The 20980-nt window shown below is 43.9% G+C and overlaps 1 protein-coding gene across 1 annotated transcript in view; it reads left to right on the top strand.

Moving 5' to 3' along the window:
• The window catches only part of TC2N (tandem C2 domains, nuclear), a 221012-nt gene that overhangs the window by 185910 nt on the left and 14122 nt on the right, over positions 1–20980 (top strand). The window contains exon 10 of the mRNA XM_086937679.1: positions 14680–14794. Coding sequence (XP_086793805.1) covers positions 14680–14794 — 115 coding nt within the window. The remainder of the gene's footprint in view (positions 1–14679; positions 14795–20980) is intronic.

Below are 20980 nucleotides of genomic sequence, written 5' to 3'. Positions count from 1 at the left end.
TCGCTACTGGCCTATACCGGTATCAACACATACAAAGGAACCGATACCCCGCAGGATGGGGAAACCGGACAAACAACAACCAAAGCTCAACTTTGAACAACGTCGGACCGTGAGAGGGTCCCATCCCCACTCAGACACAGAGACTGACTCAGAGCGCACGCCGCCTAAAAGTATGGAGGTCATGTTGAAAGCAATACAAGACAGCCTGCAGGATATGCATGGTAAAATGGACCACCTAACGTCGCGTTTGGATAACATGGCAGCCAAGGTGGATCAACATGGGGAACGACTAGACGAAGCAGAGACGAGATTGTCCGCAGTAGAAAATGCATCACGTGAAAGCACCTCTAAATGTACAGGATTTGAGAAGATCCTAGAAGTTATCAAATCCAAGTCGGAGGATTTGGAAGCGAGGTCGCGTCGCAATAACATACGCGTAGCGGGTGTAGCAGAATCAACAAACATTGGTAATATGGAAGCATATGTGGAGGAAATGTGCCTCTCCCTGTTTGGCAAAGACAAACTATCCCAAATCTTCATCGTAGAAAGGGCACACAGGACACTAGCACCGCGACCACCCCCGGGTACACCACCGAGGCCCATTGTAGCCCGCATACTCAACTACCGTGATAGAGATGCAATCCTACGTATGGCACGGGAGCAAAAAGATCTTCAATATCAATCTAACAAACTTGCATTCTACCCCGACTATACGCAAGCAGTCCAACAGGCCAGAAGAGAATTTAATGGAGCGAAGTCGAAATTGCGTGAACTCCAGGTGGACTACGCCATGCTCTACCCGGCAAGGCTGAAAGTTAACTGGGAAGGCAAATCCACACTGCTCACCTCACCCAAAGCAGCAAATGAGTTCATAAAGAAAATCACAAGCCACCGGAAACATGACCAACGTAAACAGCAAGATCCAGAGGAAGACTGACAGCAAAGAGAGGATGCGACGTCTTGACTACCCACCTTGCTAGAAATGGCGCAGCCACACATTGGGGATGGTAGGAGCTCCTACCTGATGCGAAAACTGTGCTCAAATATGGCTTCAGCGGGTAAGGATTGCTTGCACCGAAACATTGCTTGCTACTGAAGGTCCTGATCCCCACGTCAGGTATGTAGAACTGTGCGAACTGTCTGGTGTATATGGCGTGCCGAGGTTGGAAAGCAGAGCAGGACACAGGCTTACTGACAGCTCTTCGCTAAATACTGAATTATGCTGTCCACTGGCACCATATGTGACTAACGCACTCTTTGGTGCAAACGTGCATACCCTGATCCAATGCTACTCACCTGCACAATGAGGCACACTCTGGACCTACAGATTTTTCAGTTATAGACAGTGTGGATGTACCAGACGCTTACCATTGTTGATGTGCTAAAGGGCCGAACACTAATGTTCTCCTGCTTCTACTCTGGTATAATATCTCACACAACTATACCATATCAGTGTTCGATCACATAGCCCAGGTAGCACTGTTGTAAATATCGTAGCTTCATACGCTCCGCATTGGGATGCCCCCCCCCCCCCCTTTATTTTATTTTTTTTCTCTTTCTTGTACCTACACAACCGTAACGAATTACATGGCGAACATTATCTATGGTAACCCGTATATTGAAAACTTCACATAGTTACGCTAGACATATAAGAAGATACATGCATGTTATGTTGTACTTATGGTTATGCACCTAGTTGCATTTCGGAGTGACTATGTGGGACTGATGATACACATCTATTAGCTCTGGGCATGTATATGGACATTGTGCACTGTTATGCTATTCATGGCAGGTGACCTATGACCTTGAACGTTTAAGCAACCGTCCACGTTCGTTAATTCGGACGGGGATGTGCAGTCCCGGCGGGCCCCCACATGGGTGACCCCCACCACTGTTTGCATATTAATGGGATGTTCATTGAGGGTATGGCCTCAGCAGATTTGAGCTGCTGTTGTGGGGCGGGGGGAGGGGGGTGGGGCTGTTCTTGTTGTTTACGGATCGGACCGCTTGAGATGCATTGCCTGTAACCAGCTGTACCACTTTTATCACCGCAACCATAGAAGCTACTGAACTTCCCCTTAGGCGGGACAAAGAGAGCGTACACATTTATATATGACCCCTATTATGGTTAATCCCACACATCAATCCAGAGTCCTGAACGTCCTCTCATGGAATATTAGAGGCTACGCCAATCCCAAGAAAATTCGACATATATTTGCCTGTCTAAACAGATGGAACATAGACATAGTTATGTTTCAGGAAACGCACGAACCTCCACACACACATTCCCAAGTGGGGCGCAGATGGGCCGAGTCTATGCACTGCTCAAGATACTCAACCTATGCTAGGGGTGTCTCCATTTTGGTTAAAAAAGGCACGAACTTTAAAGTGAGCACGACAAAAATAGATGACGGTGGAAGATATGTCATAGTACAGGGTGACATACGTGGTAAGCACATAACACTAGTTAATACCTACGGACCAAACACGGACACTCCGGAATTCTTCCGGGAAATCTGGCACCACCTGACACGGCTACTGATCGGACAATACTATGGGGTGGAGATTTTAACATTGCACTGAACGATGCCCTTGACAGATCAGAAGGTACAGTAGAACATCACACACGTGCTAGGACTGAGCTACTAGACATCATGAGAGATCTATCCTTACAAGATATCTGGAGGGCGAGACACCCTGAGATTACCGAAGCAACACACACGTCGGGAGCCCATGCTAGCTGGTCGAGGATAGATTACTGGTTGGGGACAGCGGACATTTTGCTGTGGACACGCACAGTTGATCACATGCCCAAGACATTATCCGACCACAACCCTGTTAAGCTGTCATTTACCATCCCTAATTTCGTGCCACCACCATACAGTTGGCGTTTCAAGTCCCTTGCACTTACAGACCCACTATATGTTGATACCATCGGTAAGGCTATCAAAGATTATTTCAACCTGAATGCAGAAACCACGGAAGACGCGGGGCTTCTATGGGAAGCCTTTAAGGCGACCATACGGGGAGTCTGCATAAGTACAACCGCTGGTATACTGAAAGACATTAGGGCACAGATTGCACGATGTGAATCTACACTCCGTGCTTTGGAACGACAATACGAACAAACCCCGACACACAGCATACTTAGCGACATTAGAACTACACTCATCGAGCATCAAAACTTTGCTGCTGACGAAATTAAGTATCTAAACAAACGTTGTGTGGCTAGATCATACGGGGAGGGTGGCAGACCGGGAAGGGCCCTAGCTTCCAAAATATGCACAGGACACAAGCAACACATCATCACAAAGACGATTGATGAAGATGGGCAAACTCACACCGACCAGGCAGGCATACTCAAGAGCTTTGTACGCACTTATCAGGACCTATATACCTCACGACCCACGGCCACACAACACGAAACATTACAATATCTTGAGGATATTGCTATTGGCTGGTTGTCGGATAATCAGAGACAATACTTGGCCCGACCACTGACAAAAGAAGAGATTACTGAAGTCATAGCATCTTTACCGAACGGAAAAGCACCGGGGCCAGATGGGTTCACTTGCGAATTCTATAAGACCTTCAGCGAATTACTGTCCCCATACCTAGTAGACATGTTTGGAGAAGCCTTAGAAGCCCAGATCCTCCCAGCAACATTACGAGAGGCTGTGATTATAGCATTATTGAAGCCAGGTAAAGATCCCGAGACCTGTGCTTCCTATCGCCCTCTGTCGCTCTTAAATGTCGATTCAAAAATACTAGCTAAAGTCCTTGCCACCCGATTGCAACCGCTAATGACCTCCCTAGTTCTTCCAGACCAATCGGGATTCATCCCCTCCAGAAACACCACGCACAACACCAGAACATTATTTGCCACCGCACATTATCTTGCACCGTCCACCAAAGCAGCGGCGATCATGCTGGACGCTGCTAAAGCGTTCGACTCTATTGAATGGTCGTACCTTATAACGATATTGCATAGAATGGGCTTCCCACAGCTCTTCGTTCAATGGGTACAATTACTTTACACCAAACCAGTGGCTAGAATCAAGATCAATGGTTACGTGTCGGAGTCCATTGCCATAGAGAGAGGGACGAGACAGGGCTGTCCCCTGTCCCCTCTCCTATTTGCACTGGCGCTGGAACCTCTAGCCTGCATAGTCCGACAGAAACATCACCATCTTGCACTCCAATTCCCGAACAGGCCTCTGCATATATCATTATATGCGGACGACATGTTGCTATACATCAGAGACCCAGCTGCCAATCTGGACCCACTCCTAAGGGTATACATCCGTTTCGGTGGATACTCAGGATTGCAAATAAATTGGGATAAATCCTCCATCTTTCCACTGACTGACTCCACCCAGCAACATATGACGGAATACCCACTAGAGTGGCAGACGGACCCTATCCGATATTTAGGCATTTGGTTCCACCGAGATCCAGAGGTGGTTATTAGAACCAATTATGGTAGGGCGATCGACACACTTGAAGATAAAATCGCAAGATGGATCCAACTCCCGCTATCGCTGGCCGATAGGATGGCAATCGTGAAAATGGTAGTACTCCCTAAATTGCTTTACCTTTTCAACAACATTCCGATACAACCACCGAGAGAGGTTTTCAAACGCATCACGTCCATGATTTTGACGCTCATTTGGGCAGGGAAAAAAGCACGCATAAAACTAGACACGTTAACTCTACCGGTTCATAAGGGAGGCTGGGGGGTACCAGATTTTTGGTTGTACTATCTGTGCGCACAAGCCCAATTTGCCACCCATTGGTATCACACGACGCCATACTTGACTCATGTCGCAGTGGAGGAGGGAGACGCGGCCCCGATCCCACTGGACGCTATAATAACGCATAACAGACCCCCACTCCATAACAAGGATATTAACACGATAGACACTACCAATGCCGCCTGAAAAACACTAGGCCATATGATGCGCAAGCTCCCACTCTACGCTCCAGCACTGCCACTACATCATCACCCACATCTATCTGTCACCAGCGAAGAAGTGGGCATGGGCCTATTGAAACATGTGGGTTTATGCACAATGGGTGACGTCTACAAGGACGGGGTCTTTCTAACTGATCAGGACTTAGACTTTATTCAAAATCAGACGACCCTCTTCCGCTTCACTTTCTATAGACTCAAACAAGCGATGAAACAACACTTTCCGACATTCCCGAACGAACCCCAGACGATGGACACCCTACAAATGTTGATCACGTCTACGAACACTTCGCATCTGGTCTCGCGACTGTATACACAAGCACAGACGGAATTAGATCATAAAGCTACTAATACACTGGGGAAATGGAATGCGCTTTTAGACACCCCACTTACAGACAAAGAATGGGAGGCTACATGCACACTCACGAAAATGCTAACACCAAATGGTAACCTACGTATAATCCACTTCAAATATCTCCACCAGGTCTATTACACTCCAGCCCAGCTATATAGATACGGATTACGTGAAGAAGCAAGGTGTAAAAGATGTGGTTACGACCAAGCAGACTTTATACACCTGGCTTGGAACTGTGTAGCGATACAGGCTTACTGGGCAGCAGTGACCGGTAAACTGACAGACATGGTAGGAGTGCCAATCGCATGTACGATTACCAGCTGTTTATTGGGCCTGCTGCATAATGTGAAGGCGACGCGCCGTAAATTCTGCGTCATAGCACTATTACTAGCCAAACGCAGACTATCAATGTGTTGGGATAGTTCACACACACCCCAAGTTAAATTATGGATGCAAGATATGGCGTATTGCCAAGATACTCTAAGGACATATGAGGAATCTCTACCATTGAGATCTAGACCCAGAGACTACTGGTCTTACTTCACAGCATACTTAAACGCACAATTAGAGGACTAAGGGGCCCATGACATCACTGATATTATTTGGTGGCAAGCATGTGTATTATTGTATAGTGGTTTCACATATATCGAGTTATAGACGAGCGGAGCTGGTGTTGGAATGCGGTAGTGGAATGATCAAGTTAAGTTAGACATTAGTTCTTTAAATAAAATTAGTCAAAAACTGAGACCAACTGATTTTGTAAACGCGGCCGGCCCACTGTGGTTGTAGGCGTCTTGCTGTGTACGTTAACGTATGTTATGCATGCAATCTGCTCATGTTCATCTGCTTCAATAACATGCCGCCGGCCTTATCCTGTAAGGTTGTGGGCGCTACACTGTGTACCTTGTGTGCATACTGATAATAAAGGTCTTGGAACAAAAAAAAAAAAAACTTGGCGCCATACCTTGCCTTCCTGATGGTACCTCGACAATTGCACCGACCAAGCTTGTCCAAAAGCTGTGTATCCACCCAAGCCTGTGGAGGATTTTCTAGCACTTCAACAACCAAGCAGCATCTCCCTCGCAGTGGAGGAGCCATTCCCCTGCAGCTGTAGGCACCAACCCCATTTATCCTCTACATCAATTTGCTGACCATCGGGTCCACCGAGGGAGCATCTCCCCAAAAAGAAGTCTTTTCTGCTTCAGGAGGTCAGATCCGTCTCCCTGATGAGTTTGAAGATGCCAAGTCCTCCTGGAGTCGCCCAGCACCAATAACCTGGGTACCAGAGCATTTGCCATAACCAAAATTAGATGCATGTCCAGCCCAGATATCATCAACGACGAAATCAACCTGCTGATGAGGGGCTTCAGGACCACCGAGGTCAACACCGAAAGTGTCTCTGCGGTCCTGCTTTCTCTCCCTTTCCAAGTCACCAAAGATAAGTGAGAGACACTAAGCACAGTGACCCACCGACCAAAACACCTCTGCACCTGAGTCCCCCACCCTTTGGGTTCTGCCAGACTTGTCCCAAGTCCCCAATTGCAGCCTTTCTTTGGCAGGTAACTTTGCAACTGTCTTTACCGTGTAGCACTTAAGGCTACCAAAGCGACCAGCACCTCTGCACCCGGACTCACCAGTGCAGGTAAACCCGATCTGCTGGTGATTTCTTGTACCTTAGCCCCTAAGCACCGTAAGTCCCTAAAGGTATCCCTCAAAACCGTTTGCAAGTGTACCTAGGCAGTGTATGTTTCTCCCATAGGATAACATTACCGCGTTCGAGGCTCATACCTCAAAACCGTTATTCAACTGTATTTTCTATTTCTATAAAAGTTCCTATCTCCGAAAGTACTTACCTGATTCTAATGATCTTGGTGTCTAAAATGATGTAAAATCTGTGCTTTTTTTTTAAATTGGTCTTGACTTTCTTCTTGAGTGTGTGTCTCATTTATTGAATCTGTGTGTACAACAAATGCGTAACACTACCTTCTGAAAAGCCTAAAATGCTCAACCACACTACCACAAAAAGAGCACTTGGGATTATTAATTTAAACCTCGTAAGGCAATAAGGATCGTTGGACTATTTGCGTGGTGTACACCTACAATGGTACACTACATAAATAGCCAGTTTCCTACACTTGTCACCCCCATACTTAAGCCCCAAACCTCTTAATAGGCTGGTCTTGGTCATGCATGATCCTCCATCACTGGTACTACATTTCTCTGCTTTTTTCTACTTCCTTGCCCACTCTACACCTATCCACTTCTGTTCTCATCCTTACGCTACCCTTGAACAGTATTGACCCCAATACTTAGAATATATCTGTAAATCAAGCTCTATTAAGAATATTTCAGTGTGCTACTCCTCGTTGGAGAACATGATTATCCGACATAGGAATGAATTTTCATCCACATTTGCGTAAATTGAGAATGCAAGTTCAAGGGTGCAAGGGTGTCAAAAGGACACCCTGTTGCACCCCTGAAATAAGCATGGGTGCACATGTGGAGCATATACATGCCCCAAGGGCATGTATGTGCTTCACATTGCACTTTGAAAAATGCAAAAAAGTGCATTTTTCTAAGAAATCGGAAATTACCACCAACTTAAAGTTGGTGGTAATTTGCAATTCCTTAAGTCCAAATTGCACTTTTTTGTGCTTCTTACATTGCATTTAAGGAATTGCAAAATGTGCGATTCCTTAAATGCAATCGCAAAATAAGGACACACCCGGGACCCCGACGCCGGCGCCAGCACAAGCTGTGTGAAACCTGCAGAAGAGCGGGCTTGATGCAGTCAGTTAACCCGTTGAAGCTTGAATCGGGACTTTGTAAGGTACTATCGACCTTTACTCCAAAGTATTAACTCTGAGGTCACCCTAAATTGGGCCAACACCCAATTCACACATTTTTAGGTCCTGATCAAAGCCCTATGACCCACCAGGGGCAACGAAAGGGCTGAAACATGTTGACCGTAGATCTGGACATTCACAGCGCAGCGGACTCATAATCAGTCTTCCCTGCACAATGCCTTGTTTTTTAATAATCTCCCCATACACCAGATAGAATAAAAATGTTACTTCTTAGGTAGTATGAGGATAATGTTTTAACACCCCACCTCACTTGTGCACTTTTTCACTCACTAACTATTTCTGATCACTACTGTAAAAACCAGTGGTTCCCTCCAGGTGGAGGAAGCATGAAAAGAGACCCTATGATGATGCTATCACGTTGTTAAACACAGGCGGAGAATCAAGATAAACCACCGAACGACCTGTATACGTGAATGAGGGTTCTCCTAGTGCATTGCAAGGTACTGACGGACAGTATGTAAAGGACCCTGGCTACAGGTACAAGTGTTCCATTCCCATTTGATTTAAAGTTAAATAATAATTGGCCACACTAATAGGCCTCGCTTTTCTGCCTATTGGCATTTCCATTGGCTTTTGTTCTTGCTGTACAGCAGGGGCATTGCCGACTCTGGCGATGGTTTTAGCAGTATTGTGGCTTCTGTGCACCATGTCTAAAACAATAATAAAAAATGGACTATGATGCACCCAGCACTAATGCATTAAAAAAAGTGTATTAGCCTTGGCTGCATCACATCCATTTTTTTATTAGTTTCACCACACTACAGAGCATCCCACTGCTGTACAGCGTGGCTTCAAAACATTGTCAAAGCCAATGGGCCTCATAAGCGAGTCCTATTGGCTTTGCACAAATGCTTGTTTAGTTAAAGCTGCTTAACTCTGAAATTCGTTACCATCCTGCCTTGCAAGTATTGCAAGTATCTGCCCTTTTGAAAAATGTTAAAGACCTGGCTTGCCCCGCAATGAATTCCCTTGTGTGTTTCATATTTTTGCCTCTGCTCCTTTTTTGGGTTGCAGTGCATGCTATAAATATCATTAACATTAACCCTGGGTATTCTCGTTATCATATTTGACTAATTTCATGAGATTTTCTATATTACATTTTTCACTTAAAGTTGCAGGGTACAAAGTGTTAATAAAAGAAAAACAACGACATTTATCTCCACGCTAAAAGGCAACAAAAGGGAAGCTTTGGAGAGGGCTGGGCACCTTCAAAAAGCTGAGTTACTAAAGTAAACAAGCATTTGCAATGCAATAGGTCTCGCATTTGGAAAGTTTGAGCTATTGGCCTTGTAAATGACAATTTTTTTATTCATGTGTTGTTTTTGAAAATAGCTAAATTAATAGCTTTGTCATTTACAATGCCAATAGTTATAACTTTCGCAAATGTGACACCTATAGCATTTGTAATGCAACATGTTTTGTATTTACGTGACTTAGATGTATTGATATTACAAATAACAATGGCTTTTAATTTTTTAAAATAATTAATACTTAAATAATTTATTTAATTTATAATGGCAATAGCTTAAACTTTTGTAAATAACTTTTGCGAAGATTATCTTCAGTGTATTTTATTGTGACGAAAATCCAAGAACAGAAGTGAAATATTAACATCTGTTTGTGACATTTGTAATAAAGCTTGAAACATTGAGAGAACATGTTTGAACCAGTGATGCTGTGGTGCTGCTGAGTGGTGCTGTGGTTGCACTGAGTGATTCTTTGGTTGCGCTGAGTGATGCTGTGGTTGCGCTGAGTGATGCTGTGGTTACGCTGAGTGATGCTGTGGGGGTGCTGAGTGGTGCTGTGGTGGTGCTGTGGTGGTGCTGGGTGGTGCTGTGGTGGTGCTGAGTGGTGCTGAGTGATGCTGTGGTGGTGCTGAGTGATGCTGTGGTGGTGCTGAGTGATGCTGTGGTGGTGCTGAGTGATGCTGTGGTGGTGCTGAGTGGTGCTGGAGTGGTGCTAAGTGGTGCTGTGGTGGTGCTGAGTGGTGCCGAGTGGTGCTGTGGTTGCGCTGAGTGATGCTGTGGTTGCGCCGAGTGATGCTGTGGTGGTGCTGAGTGGTGCTGTGGTGGTGCTGAGTGGTGCTGTGGTGATGCTGGGTGGTGCTGTGGTCGTGCTGGGTGGTGCTGTGGTCGTGCTGAGTGGTTCTGTGGTGGTGCTGAGTGATGCTGTAGTGGTGCTGTGGTGGTGCTGAGTGATGCTGTGGTGGTGCAGAGTGATGCTGTGGTGGTGCTGAGTCAAGTCAAGTCAAGTCAGGAATTTATATAGCGCGCTACATACCCAGAGGGTCTCAAGGCGCTTGAGGAAGGGATGGGAATTACTTGTCGAATATCCAGGTTTTAAGTTGCTTTCTGAATGCTAGGTGGTTCTGTGTGAGACGTAGGTGAGTGGGGAGTGACTTCCAGGTTTTAGCTGCGAGGTAGGAGAAGGATCTGCCTCCCATGGTGGTTTTATTGATGCGAGGAATGGTAGCAAGGGCTTGGTTGGAAGATCGTAGCTGGCGAGGGGGGGTGTAGAAGGAAAGTCGTGTGTTGAGGCATTCGGGTCCAAGTTCGTAGAGTGCTTTGTTAGCGTGGGTTAGGAGGCGGAAAGTAATCCTCTTATTGACGGGGAGCCAGTGGAGGTTTTTCAGGTGGTTAGAGATATGGTCTTTACGCGGGATATCTAGTATGAGTCTAGCTGATGCGTTCTGGATGCGTTGGAGTTTTTTCTGGAGTTTTGCGGTGATACCGGCGTATAGGGTGTTTCCGTAGTCCAGGCGACTTGTAACCAGTGCATGGGTGACTGTTTTTCTGGTTTCGGTGGGGATCCAGCGAAATGTTTTTTTGAGCATGCGGAGGATGTTGAAGCATGAAGATGAGACTGCGTTGACTTGTCTGTTCATAGAGAGTGAGGAGTCCAGGATGATGCCCAGGTTCCGTGCGTCGTCCGTCGGGATGGGTGCTTTTCCAAGGGCCTCTGGCCACCAAGAGTCGTCCCAAGCGGAGGGGGAGGTGCCTAAGGTAAGGACTTCTGTTTTGTCTGAGTTCAGTTTCAGACGGCTGTGCTTCATCCACTCTGCTACTTTTTTCATACCTTCATGTAGGTTGGTTTTGGCGGTATTGGGGTCTTTGGTGAGTGATAGGATCAGTTGGGTGTCATCTGCGTAGGATATGATGTTGAGGTTGTGTTGGCGAGCGATGGTCGCGAGGGGGCTCATGTATACATTGAAGAGGGTGGGGCTGAGTGAGGAACCTTGGGGTACGCCACAGATGACTTCAGTGGCCTCGGACTTGAATGGTGGGAGGCGGACCCTCTGGGTTCTTCCGGTGAGGAATGAGGTGATCCATTCCAGTGCTTTTCCTTGGATCCCGATGTTTTTGAGGCGCTGTAGAAGAGTGCTATGGCAGACTGTGATGCTGTGGTGGTGCTGAGTGGTGCTGTGGTGGTGCCGAGTGGTGCTGTGGTGGTGCTGGGTGGTGCTGTGGTGGTGCTGAGTGGTGCTGTGGTGGTGCTGAATGATAATGTGGTGGTGCTGAGTTATATTGTGGTGCTGAGTGATAATGTGGTGCTGAGTGATAATGTGGTGGTGCTGAGTGATAATGTGGTGGTGCTGAGTGATAATGTGGTGGTGCTGAGTGATGCTGGGGTAGTGCTGAGTGATGATGTGTTGATGCAGAGGGCAGAAAAGTGCAAAAAACGAGTCTAACAGAGGGCAGAAGGGCACAAAAAACGAGTCTAACAGGGGGCAGAAAGGCACAAACAAGGAAGCGGAAGGGGGAAAACAGAGAGAAAAGAAGAACAGAGAAAGAGAAGAGAACGAATAAATGGGAAAAGAAAAGTCACATAGTCAAGTTAAATGTAGTATTGTGGCATATATATATACACACTTATTCTGGATTAAATTCAAGCTGAAAAGAAGAACTAGACGGTCTAACTACTTAAGATCTAGAGTAAAAATGTATGCACCCCGTCTCTTGCGAGGATTTAAAAAAAAAAAAGTGTTCGCAGTGTGCGAGCGTGAAAAACATCTGTAAGGAAGTATGATCGGAAGTTATTATTTTTGTTCTTGTGCTGTACTGGCACATAGCGGGTGAATTCCGACCCTGCCCAGTCTTGTACAAATCCGGTCTGCAAAATAAACCAGCAGGCAAAGAACAACAACAAGGGAGGAAGGGTGGCGAGACGCATGGGGAGCAGCAGCCTTTGATGTGCCGGCCGGCCATGCAGTGAATAATTAGGGGAGGAGAAATGCCGGCCTGAGGCCGAGCGCAAAGCAACAGATGGCATTTCTCCTCCCCTAATTATTCACTGCATGGCCGGCCGGCACATCAAAGGCTGCTGCTCCCCATGCGGCTCGGGCGGATAGAAGCGCGTTCACGAGACCTCATCGAGGTCTCTTGAACTTCTGGAAATCCGCGTGTGTGTCTATTCCTAAATATCGCACACCTGACCGACATTACGAGGAGTGTTTATTAAGTTTCCATTTCTCTGTAAAACATACAGATGAAGCCGAACTGCAGAGAGGATCGTATTCTTGCTAGGTGTGTGTGCTATTACAAGCTTTCCCCTCTCACACTCGGGAACCGCTGTATGGGAGCAAATTAGACGCACAAAGAATTCCAAAGTAAATAAACAGATAACTTCAAATAACGATATTACCAACAACAACAAACAAGATTAATAGTGAATAGGAAAACTGCATTCAGAGAGCTGCTGCACTGTGCGTGAGGCATTCACCGATGCGATCAAGCATGATTACTGTATAGTTCACCCTCTCAAGCTACCATGTCTTTAGATCAGAACCGTTTGTAGCGCGATGTGCGACAGCTGCTGTCTGCTTGCAATGTGCTAAGAAAGAATCCAATGTACAAGATGTCGCCCTAGAAAAAGTATTTCCGTCTCAGACTTCAGAAATCAAGTTTCTAAATACATCATGCTATAGGAAATGAGACAACAACTTTCCTTTGAACGGCTGGGCACAAAACTGTTCTCACGATAAGTGAGGATGGGGAGGGGTTGACTTCCTGCTATTCACACTGTGCATGTTGTCTAATGGCATTTATAACACACTGTAGGGAAAAGCATAATAGAAATATTTTATAAAAATAAAAAAACAATCATTGGACTTAAGTTATTTTGAGAGCTGACCACGACAATACTGCTATGCAGATCAAACCGCAAACAGGTGGATGAAAGAGTGCAAATATAGACACACTCATGTTGTGTGTGGGCTGCTGCTATCAGCTCTTGAGGGCTTTTAAATGTGTGTCTCGGCTCTGCGAGGCATTTAAAGCCTGGCACGCACCCCCGTGAGTGGCACATCGGGGATGAATACATTACAGACTGTGTTTAAAACACGAGTATTACTCAGAGCAAACAGAGGCCGGGAGCGAGCCAGTGCTAATTCGAGAAGCAAACAGAGGCTGGGAGCGAGCCAGTGCTAATTCGAGAAGCAAACAGAGGCCGGGAGCGAGCCAGCGCTTATTCGAGAAGCAAACAGAGGCCGGGAGCGAGCCAGCGCTAATTCGAGATAAGATAAACCAGTTTGTGGTTGGTGACAAAATGTAAGAAACTATTAATTTGGCTTGGTGTTTAAGTTCACAATTTTTTGTTCAATTGTGTGAAAATGCTTCAATGAGCACGAACATTAAAACAAGAAATAACGTAACAACCAAATCTATGGGCTTATAAAAAGACATGGCGTTTGTGCGTCTTAAAGTCTGTTTAAGTTCACAGTTTTTTGTTCAATTGTGTGAAAATGCTTCACTGAGCACGAACATTAAAACAAGAAAGAACGTAACAACCAAATCTATGGACTTATAAAAAGACGTGGCGTTTGTGCATCTTAAAGTGAAAGAGTGAAGCAGGGGGCGGGAGCGGATCTCTTTGAAGTAGCTCACGGCCTCGAGGTCGTGAAAGTTAAAGCAATTAGGGGGGAGGTGGGAGGGAGGCTGATAGGCAGAAGGCTCGGGCAAGCTCGTGCACGAGAGCACATGCACTCGCGGAAATCCGCTTTGGGAGAGCTTAGTTTAACTTCTTGGTTCCACTGCTATAGACTCGTCCTATTCATTCCTGCGGAATGGAATAGGCTGAGACCTAAAAATGAGCACTGATTTAAACACGTATATCAATGTTATATTACAATTCATCCTTTCTTGCTTAAGTAAAATTTCCATCCAAACTTCGAAAAGTTAAAGTTAAATACACCCATTTCAAAATCTCATGATCTGAGTACATCTGCTGCAGAATCTTGGTTCTTGTATATCTGGTATAAGCAGCTCAGAATATGTTATGTTATGTTAACGCATATTTATAAAGCGCACGGCTACTCCAAAGAGTGTCCTGGTGCTAAACATCCAATGTCCAGTAACACAGAGCATAACCAAAAGACTACCAGTAACTCACAGGTGGAAGACCCACGTTTTAAGCCTTTTCCTGAAGGTGTCCCTGTGATGGGCGTTGTTTTGCATGAGCTATGTGTGATGACTTTCATTTTCCCACAGGCTTGCCACGCTGAGCTGGAGATTGGGACATGCTTCCAGCCGGTAAATAGCAGGATCCAGCTGCAGATTCTGAAAGCCCAGAGCCTCCCAAGCTCCTCAACTCCACTGTCCTTAAGTAAGTACCATTGTTTTTTCTGTCAATTGCTGCAGGGCTGATACCTTCCACAAACTTGTCTGTGTGTTAAGCATACAAAATATGAACACGGAACAGATAAACATGCTGTTTATTTCAAACAGAACAGATCTACATGCTGTATGTTTCAAACTTCTTTGTATGATCATATGGTGTTGCTATACAATACAGATAATGAGAATGCAAGTAGTTCACCACTCTAAAATGTACAGCTATTGGCTTTGCCAATGCTTTTTTCCAAGATGACCACCAAAGCAGACATGTATCTCATGACACCTGCGTCTGGATGTTTCACAACACAGGTTGCTGTTTTCAATTTATCAGTCTAACAGGGCGAACAACCATGTTAGATCAGTAAATTAAAATGAAAAAAGGGATAAGGAACTCACCCGAAGGGCAAAAAATGAGCAGCAGCCATGCTGCACTTTGTAGCTGCCAGGCTCTGATAAAAAAGAAATAAATATGTTCCCCTACTCCTCAAAGCTACTAGTGCTTCTCCCCAGCCCACATTGAAAAAGAATATATATATATATATATATATATATATATATATATATATATATATATATATATATATATATATATATATATATATATATATATATATATATATATATATATATATTCACTGAAAAAACAATGTCACTCGTACAAAACAATAGAAATTCTCCTGTTAGTTAGTTCTGCTAACTATAACTCGCACGGTAGACAGTCAAAATATCGAGTTGGAAATATCGACCTACCATAATATCGAGTCTGAAATATCGAAGGAGCATAATATCGAAGGCAAGAATATCGTAGGACAGAATATCGACCCAAGGTAAGTAATATCGAAATACTTAATATCGATGTAAGTAATATCGAAGTTAGTAATATCGATAGCATATATATCGATGTTAATAATTTCGATGACACTAATATCGATATTTGTATTATTTTATAGTTTTTTATTATGTATGTGTTATATGTTTAATTTAAGTATTTAAAATATTTACTATTATATGTGTATACATTTTCTATAATAATTTAGAAATTTATAAGGAAATTTGATGTTTTAGTACCGGAGCGGGTTGTGGGTTTATAGGGGAATAGGGTGGGAAGTAATTTAATTATGGTAAGTTGATTAATAATTTGTAGGATTAATTAATTAATTATAATTATTTGCTAATTAATATTGATTAATTGGGAAATAATTAATTGATTAATTGATATATATTTTCTGTAGCGGGATGTGGGTTTATAGGGGAATAGGGTGGGGAGTAATTTAATAATAATTAATTAATTAATATATGTTTTTAAATATTTATAACTAATTAATTGGCAAATAATTAATATTAATTAGTTAATTAATTAATATAATTTGGTACATATTTTAAATTAGTAATTAATTGGTAATTAAATAATATTAGTTAGTTAATTACATTATTAGAGTAATTTATTTATATATATAATTTTTAGTTACTGTTAATTATTTAATTGGGGAAAAATGATATTAATTATTAAATTATATTAATTACAGCTTATGTGCTAATATATTTACTTTATTGTTATTGTTAATTAATTATTAATTGCTAATTAAATAATAATATTTCACTTTGGGTTAAGGAGTATTTTTAGGGTTCAGGGTAATTTTGGGGTTTTTGGGTAAAGGGGTATTTTGAGTGTTTAGGGGCAGTTTTCAGTTTTTGGGTAAAGGGGTATTTTTAGGGTTCAGGGTCAGTTTTCAGTTTTTGGGTAAAGGGGTATTTTTAGGGTTCAGGGTCAGTTTTCAGTTCATGGGTAAAGGGGTATTTTTAGTGTTCAGGGTCAGTTTTCAGTTCATGGGTAAAGGGGTATTTTTAGGGTTCAGGGTCAGTTTTCTGTTTTTGGGTAAAGGGGTATTTTTAGCGTTCTGGGTCAGTTTTTTCAGTTCATGGGTAAAGGGGTATTTTTAGTGTTCAGGGTCAGTTTTCAGTTCATGGGTAAAGGGGTATTTTTAGGGTTCAGGGTCAGTTTTCAGTTTTTGGGCAAAGGGGTATTTTTAGGGTTCAGGGTCAGTTTTCAGTTCATGGGTAAAGGGGTATTTTTAGGGTTCAGGGTCAGTTTTCAGTTCATGGGTAAAGGGGTATTTTTAGGGTTCAGGGTCAGTTTTCAGTTCATGGGGAAAGGGGTATTTTTAGGGTTCAGGGTCAGTTTTCAGTTCTTGGGTAAAGGGGTATTTTTAGGGTTCAGGGTCAGTTTTCAGTTTTTGGGTAAAGGGGTATTTTTAGGGTTCAGGGTCAGTTTTCAGTTTTTGGGTAAAGGGGTATTTTTAGGGTTCAGGGTCAGTTTTCAGTTTTTGGGTAAAGGGGTGTTTTTAGGGTTCAGGGTCAGTTTTCAGTTCGTGGGTAAAGGGGTTGTTTTTGGGTTCAGGGTCAGTTTTCTCGACTGTTGCACTCTCTGGAGTGGGAATAGTAATTTTATCCCTATGCTATCAAACGCTTTATATAATTAATTGTTAAAATATCACATGTTTATTTTATTTTTTATTTTACTTACATTTTATGTATGTTATTGTTTTATGTTTGTACATGTATTAGTAAATCAGAATATATTTCATTAATTTAGAAATTAGTAAATTAATTATTAATACTTATTGTTCAGTACATATATATTATATCTTTACTGTATATATTTAATTAATGTATTATTAATATATATGTTTTATTTATTAATTTTAAACATTATTAGATACTTTTAAATATGTATATTTTATTTATTAGTGTTATATACTTACTTTTACATTTATATATATTAAAAAAAATCGATATTTTTAACATCGATATTTTTTACAACGATATTATTTTTTCGATATTTTTGTACTTACCATGTTGTAGATAGGATGTCGATATTTTTGCCCTCGATATTGTTGACTCGATATTCTTGTAGGTCGATATTTTTGTAGTCGAAATTCTGTCATAGATCCAACTCGCACCCCCGCAATGCACTTCTGATGACGTCACATATTACATCATTCATGCCATGGTCAGTCTCATCACTGATGACATCTCAAATGACATCACTGATGACATCATCCACGTGAAAATCTGATGCACCTCAGGATATCTCTATTTCCATTGAACTGCACAAGAACTTTTTTTAACATTATAGAGTTTAGTTTAGAATTGCTATCAGTGACAGTGTAATTACTGAATCTAACGTATTATCTTCTATGTGATTTATAGCAATAGTATCTGCTTTGGTAGGTTCATCTGTCTGAATAGATCACGCGTTACAGTAGGATATTAAGTGAAAGGCATCTTTCTGAAATGTAACACATATGGGCCCTATTTATATCAGGGATTCTTTGCTCAGCAATGACTGCCCCATTTTCCTTCACTATCAAAATGATCACAAGTTCACTGTGATATGTCATTTAACAGATAAAACACCCCAAATCAGATGTATGCGGCACCCTTAAGGCCAATGTAAAGTGTTTGCAAAGACAACAATTACAAATGCACCAGCAGTAGCACCAGTTGCCACTGACTGATACTAATCTAAAGCCTTTGTTGACTTGAGGAGTCTTTATACAGACTAGTCGTGCTTCTCATTCGCAGAGGTGCTGGTCGCACTGGCTACAAGAGGCTTTTCCCTCTATTTCAAGGTGCTGTTTACCCCGGCAGCACTTATAACAATGCATTGGATAGAGGCTCAGAAATAGTTATATATGTTCACAACTGCTGCAGTATGGCACTGATAAGGCTAATGAGTCCCGACTTACCACTGACCCACATGCACCCATTATGCAAAATGACAAACGTATTACTGTGTAGGCCTGCTGACAAATCTTCCCGTTCTTTTTATTTTTTGATAAACTATTTTTTTTAAACAAAGGCCAGCATATAGTCGAATACATTATACCACAGCTTTCATGTGACAATTCCATTTTACATATGTGGAGGAGAAAGATGTGGAGCACAAGGACCCACAGCGCCAGCACAGTGAACACAAGTCAAAGGAAGACATGTTTAGTCTATCTGCTCCAGCCATTTGCCCCAAACCTTCCAGTATTTAGCCGGACACCCTCTGCCCCTGAACAGCGGTTTCTTTTGTGCAGCGCACAAGTCTACCCCCCGGGCCATTTTGTGACGCTCGGGAGTAAATGATTTATCCTACTAGCCGCAATGTCACGTTTGGCCACCATTGTGGCAGTAGTAAGAAATTGTTTGTCGGCTCTGGACCCATCGAGCCCATTCGTGATGCCTAAGAGTATAATTAAGAAGTTATGCAGGACTCCCCAGCCCAAGTGAAGTAGTGTGGCTCACTGGTTAGAGGAGGCAGACCCGAGAGCAGAGGACGGCCCGGGACCAGGGTTCGATTCCCGGCGCGGCAGGTTTCTGGACCAGGGTCAGCGGACTCGATAATTCTCTCGCCTCGGTGCCCACTCTGATCAGCGATCACACTCGGCAACTCTGGGCATTAGCTTGCCTCATCTTCACTAACGGCCCCACCAGACCGCCGGGGATGCCTGGTCTCACCCTGGAGATACCCATTAAGGGACCATCTCTCAGGGAAGGCAGGAAGGGTTTCGCAGCGGTCGAAGCGCCTTGGGACCCTACGGGTAAGTAGTGCGCTATATAAATGCCAATACATTTACATACATTTACAGCCCAGGACCTCTGTGAGTTCTTTTCTATGGAGTCCCAATAGCATGTAATGACAGGGCAGGCCCATACCATGTGAAAGAAGTTGGCCTGGTCATCATCGCAGTGTGCGCAAGATGCACTCGCCCTCATACCATCGCTAAAGAGACGCTTGGGTGTTAGGTAGGCAGCGTGTAAATAGTATAGTTGGGCAAGACGGAGTCGGGCGGAGGTGGTGACTGTCTTGGGTGCCATAAGGGCGTCTCTCCAGTCTTCCTCTACAAGAGGTCCCACCCATTGCTCCCATAAGCTTCTCAACCGGACTAAAGTATTAGGTGTGTTGTTGGTGAGAGAATAATAGATACAAGAGACACACCCTCGTCCCAGGTTGCCTGTCATAATTTGGGCTTTCGGAGGGCTGTATTCTGGTAGGCATGTGCCCTGTGGTACGTGTATGTAGAGGGCGTGGCATAACTTCAGGTATCTATAGAATTGCGAGGGGTGTAGGGAGTAACAGGTTTGTAATTTTTGAAAGGTGCGCATATGGTCACTTGTCCAGACATCGCCAAGCTGTGAGATACCAATGAGGTTCCACGGCCGGAAGCCCTTCAGGCCACTGACATCTCAATGCCAAGTCCCCGACCAAGGTGGTGTATATTGAGTCACTTTGTACGTCCACTGGGTGTGGCGCAGGGAGGCGCACCAGGCTAGGAGAACCGCTTGCATCACCGTTAACATTGTCTTGTGGAAAATTCTTCCATACATCATCACCTGGATCCTTGGTAGACCAAGGTCGCTCAGTTCCAGTCTAAATGCCGGATCCGACCAGCCACCATTGAACCGGTCATGAAGTGTGAGTAGGCGGGTTGCCAGATAGTATAAATATAGATTGGTCCTGCCCATTCCACCATCAAAGGGCGGAATCCGGCAAAGGGATAGGGCCAGGAGGGGTATCCGTCCTCCCCATAGAAATGTAGTTGTCAGCCTGTCAAGCTCCTTATACCAGGACCATGGGAATTTAAATAGGGTGTTTAGGATCATGTAGAAGAACTTGGGGAGTATCATCATTTTGAAGAGGACTTCTCTGCCCAGGGGATTAAGCGGAAGCGATTGCCATCTGTGGAGGACTGCCCGAACTTTCTGCATCAGTGGGATGACATTGAGAGACCGGGCGAGATCAGGTAGTAGGGCCACCCAGATTCCCAAATATTTGAATGATTGCCTTCTGATGGGTATCATGGACATCCAGTCGAACCAGTCTCTGGACAGGTGGAAAGGGACCAAGACAGATTTTCTGGAGTTTAGCTTCAGACCGGAGACCTGCCCAAAGAGGTGCAGAGCCCGTAGGCAGCGAGGGCCAGATTGGGCCAACTCGGCCAAGAAGAGCAAGACATCATCTGCATATAGCGCGATTTTGTCTTTCACAGAGTTTAGCCATCTCCAACCTTGAATATGATTTCCAGATCGCACGAGGCATGCCAAGGGCTCCATCACCAGGGAGAAAAGGGGAGGCAAAAGGGGGCAGACCTGTCTTGTACCCCTTTTCAATACAGAAGGATTTCGA

Source organism: Lissotriton vulgaris, chromosome 9 (genome assembly GCF_964263255.1).
Source record: "Lissotriton vulgaris chromosome 9, aLisVul1.2, whole genome shotgun sequence".
Lineage (NCBI taxonomy): Eukaryota > Metazoa > Chordata > Amphibia > Caudata > Salamandridae > Lissotriton > Lissotriton vulgaris.
The sequence above is the reverse complement of the archived record's forward strand: the minus strand, read 5'-3'. Positions and strand labels throughout refer to the sequence as shown.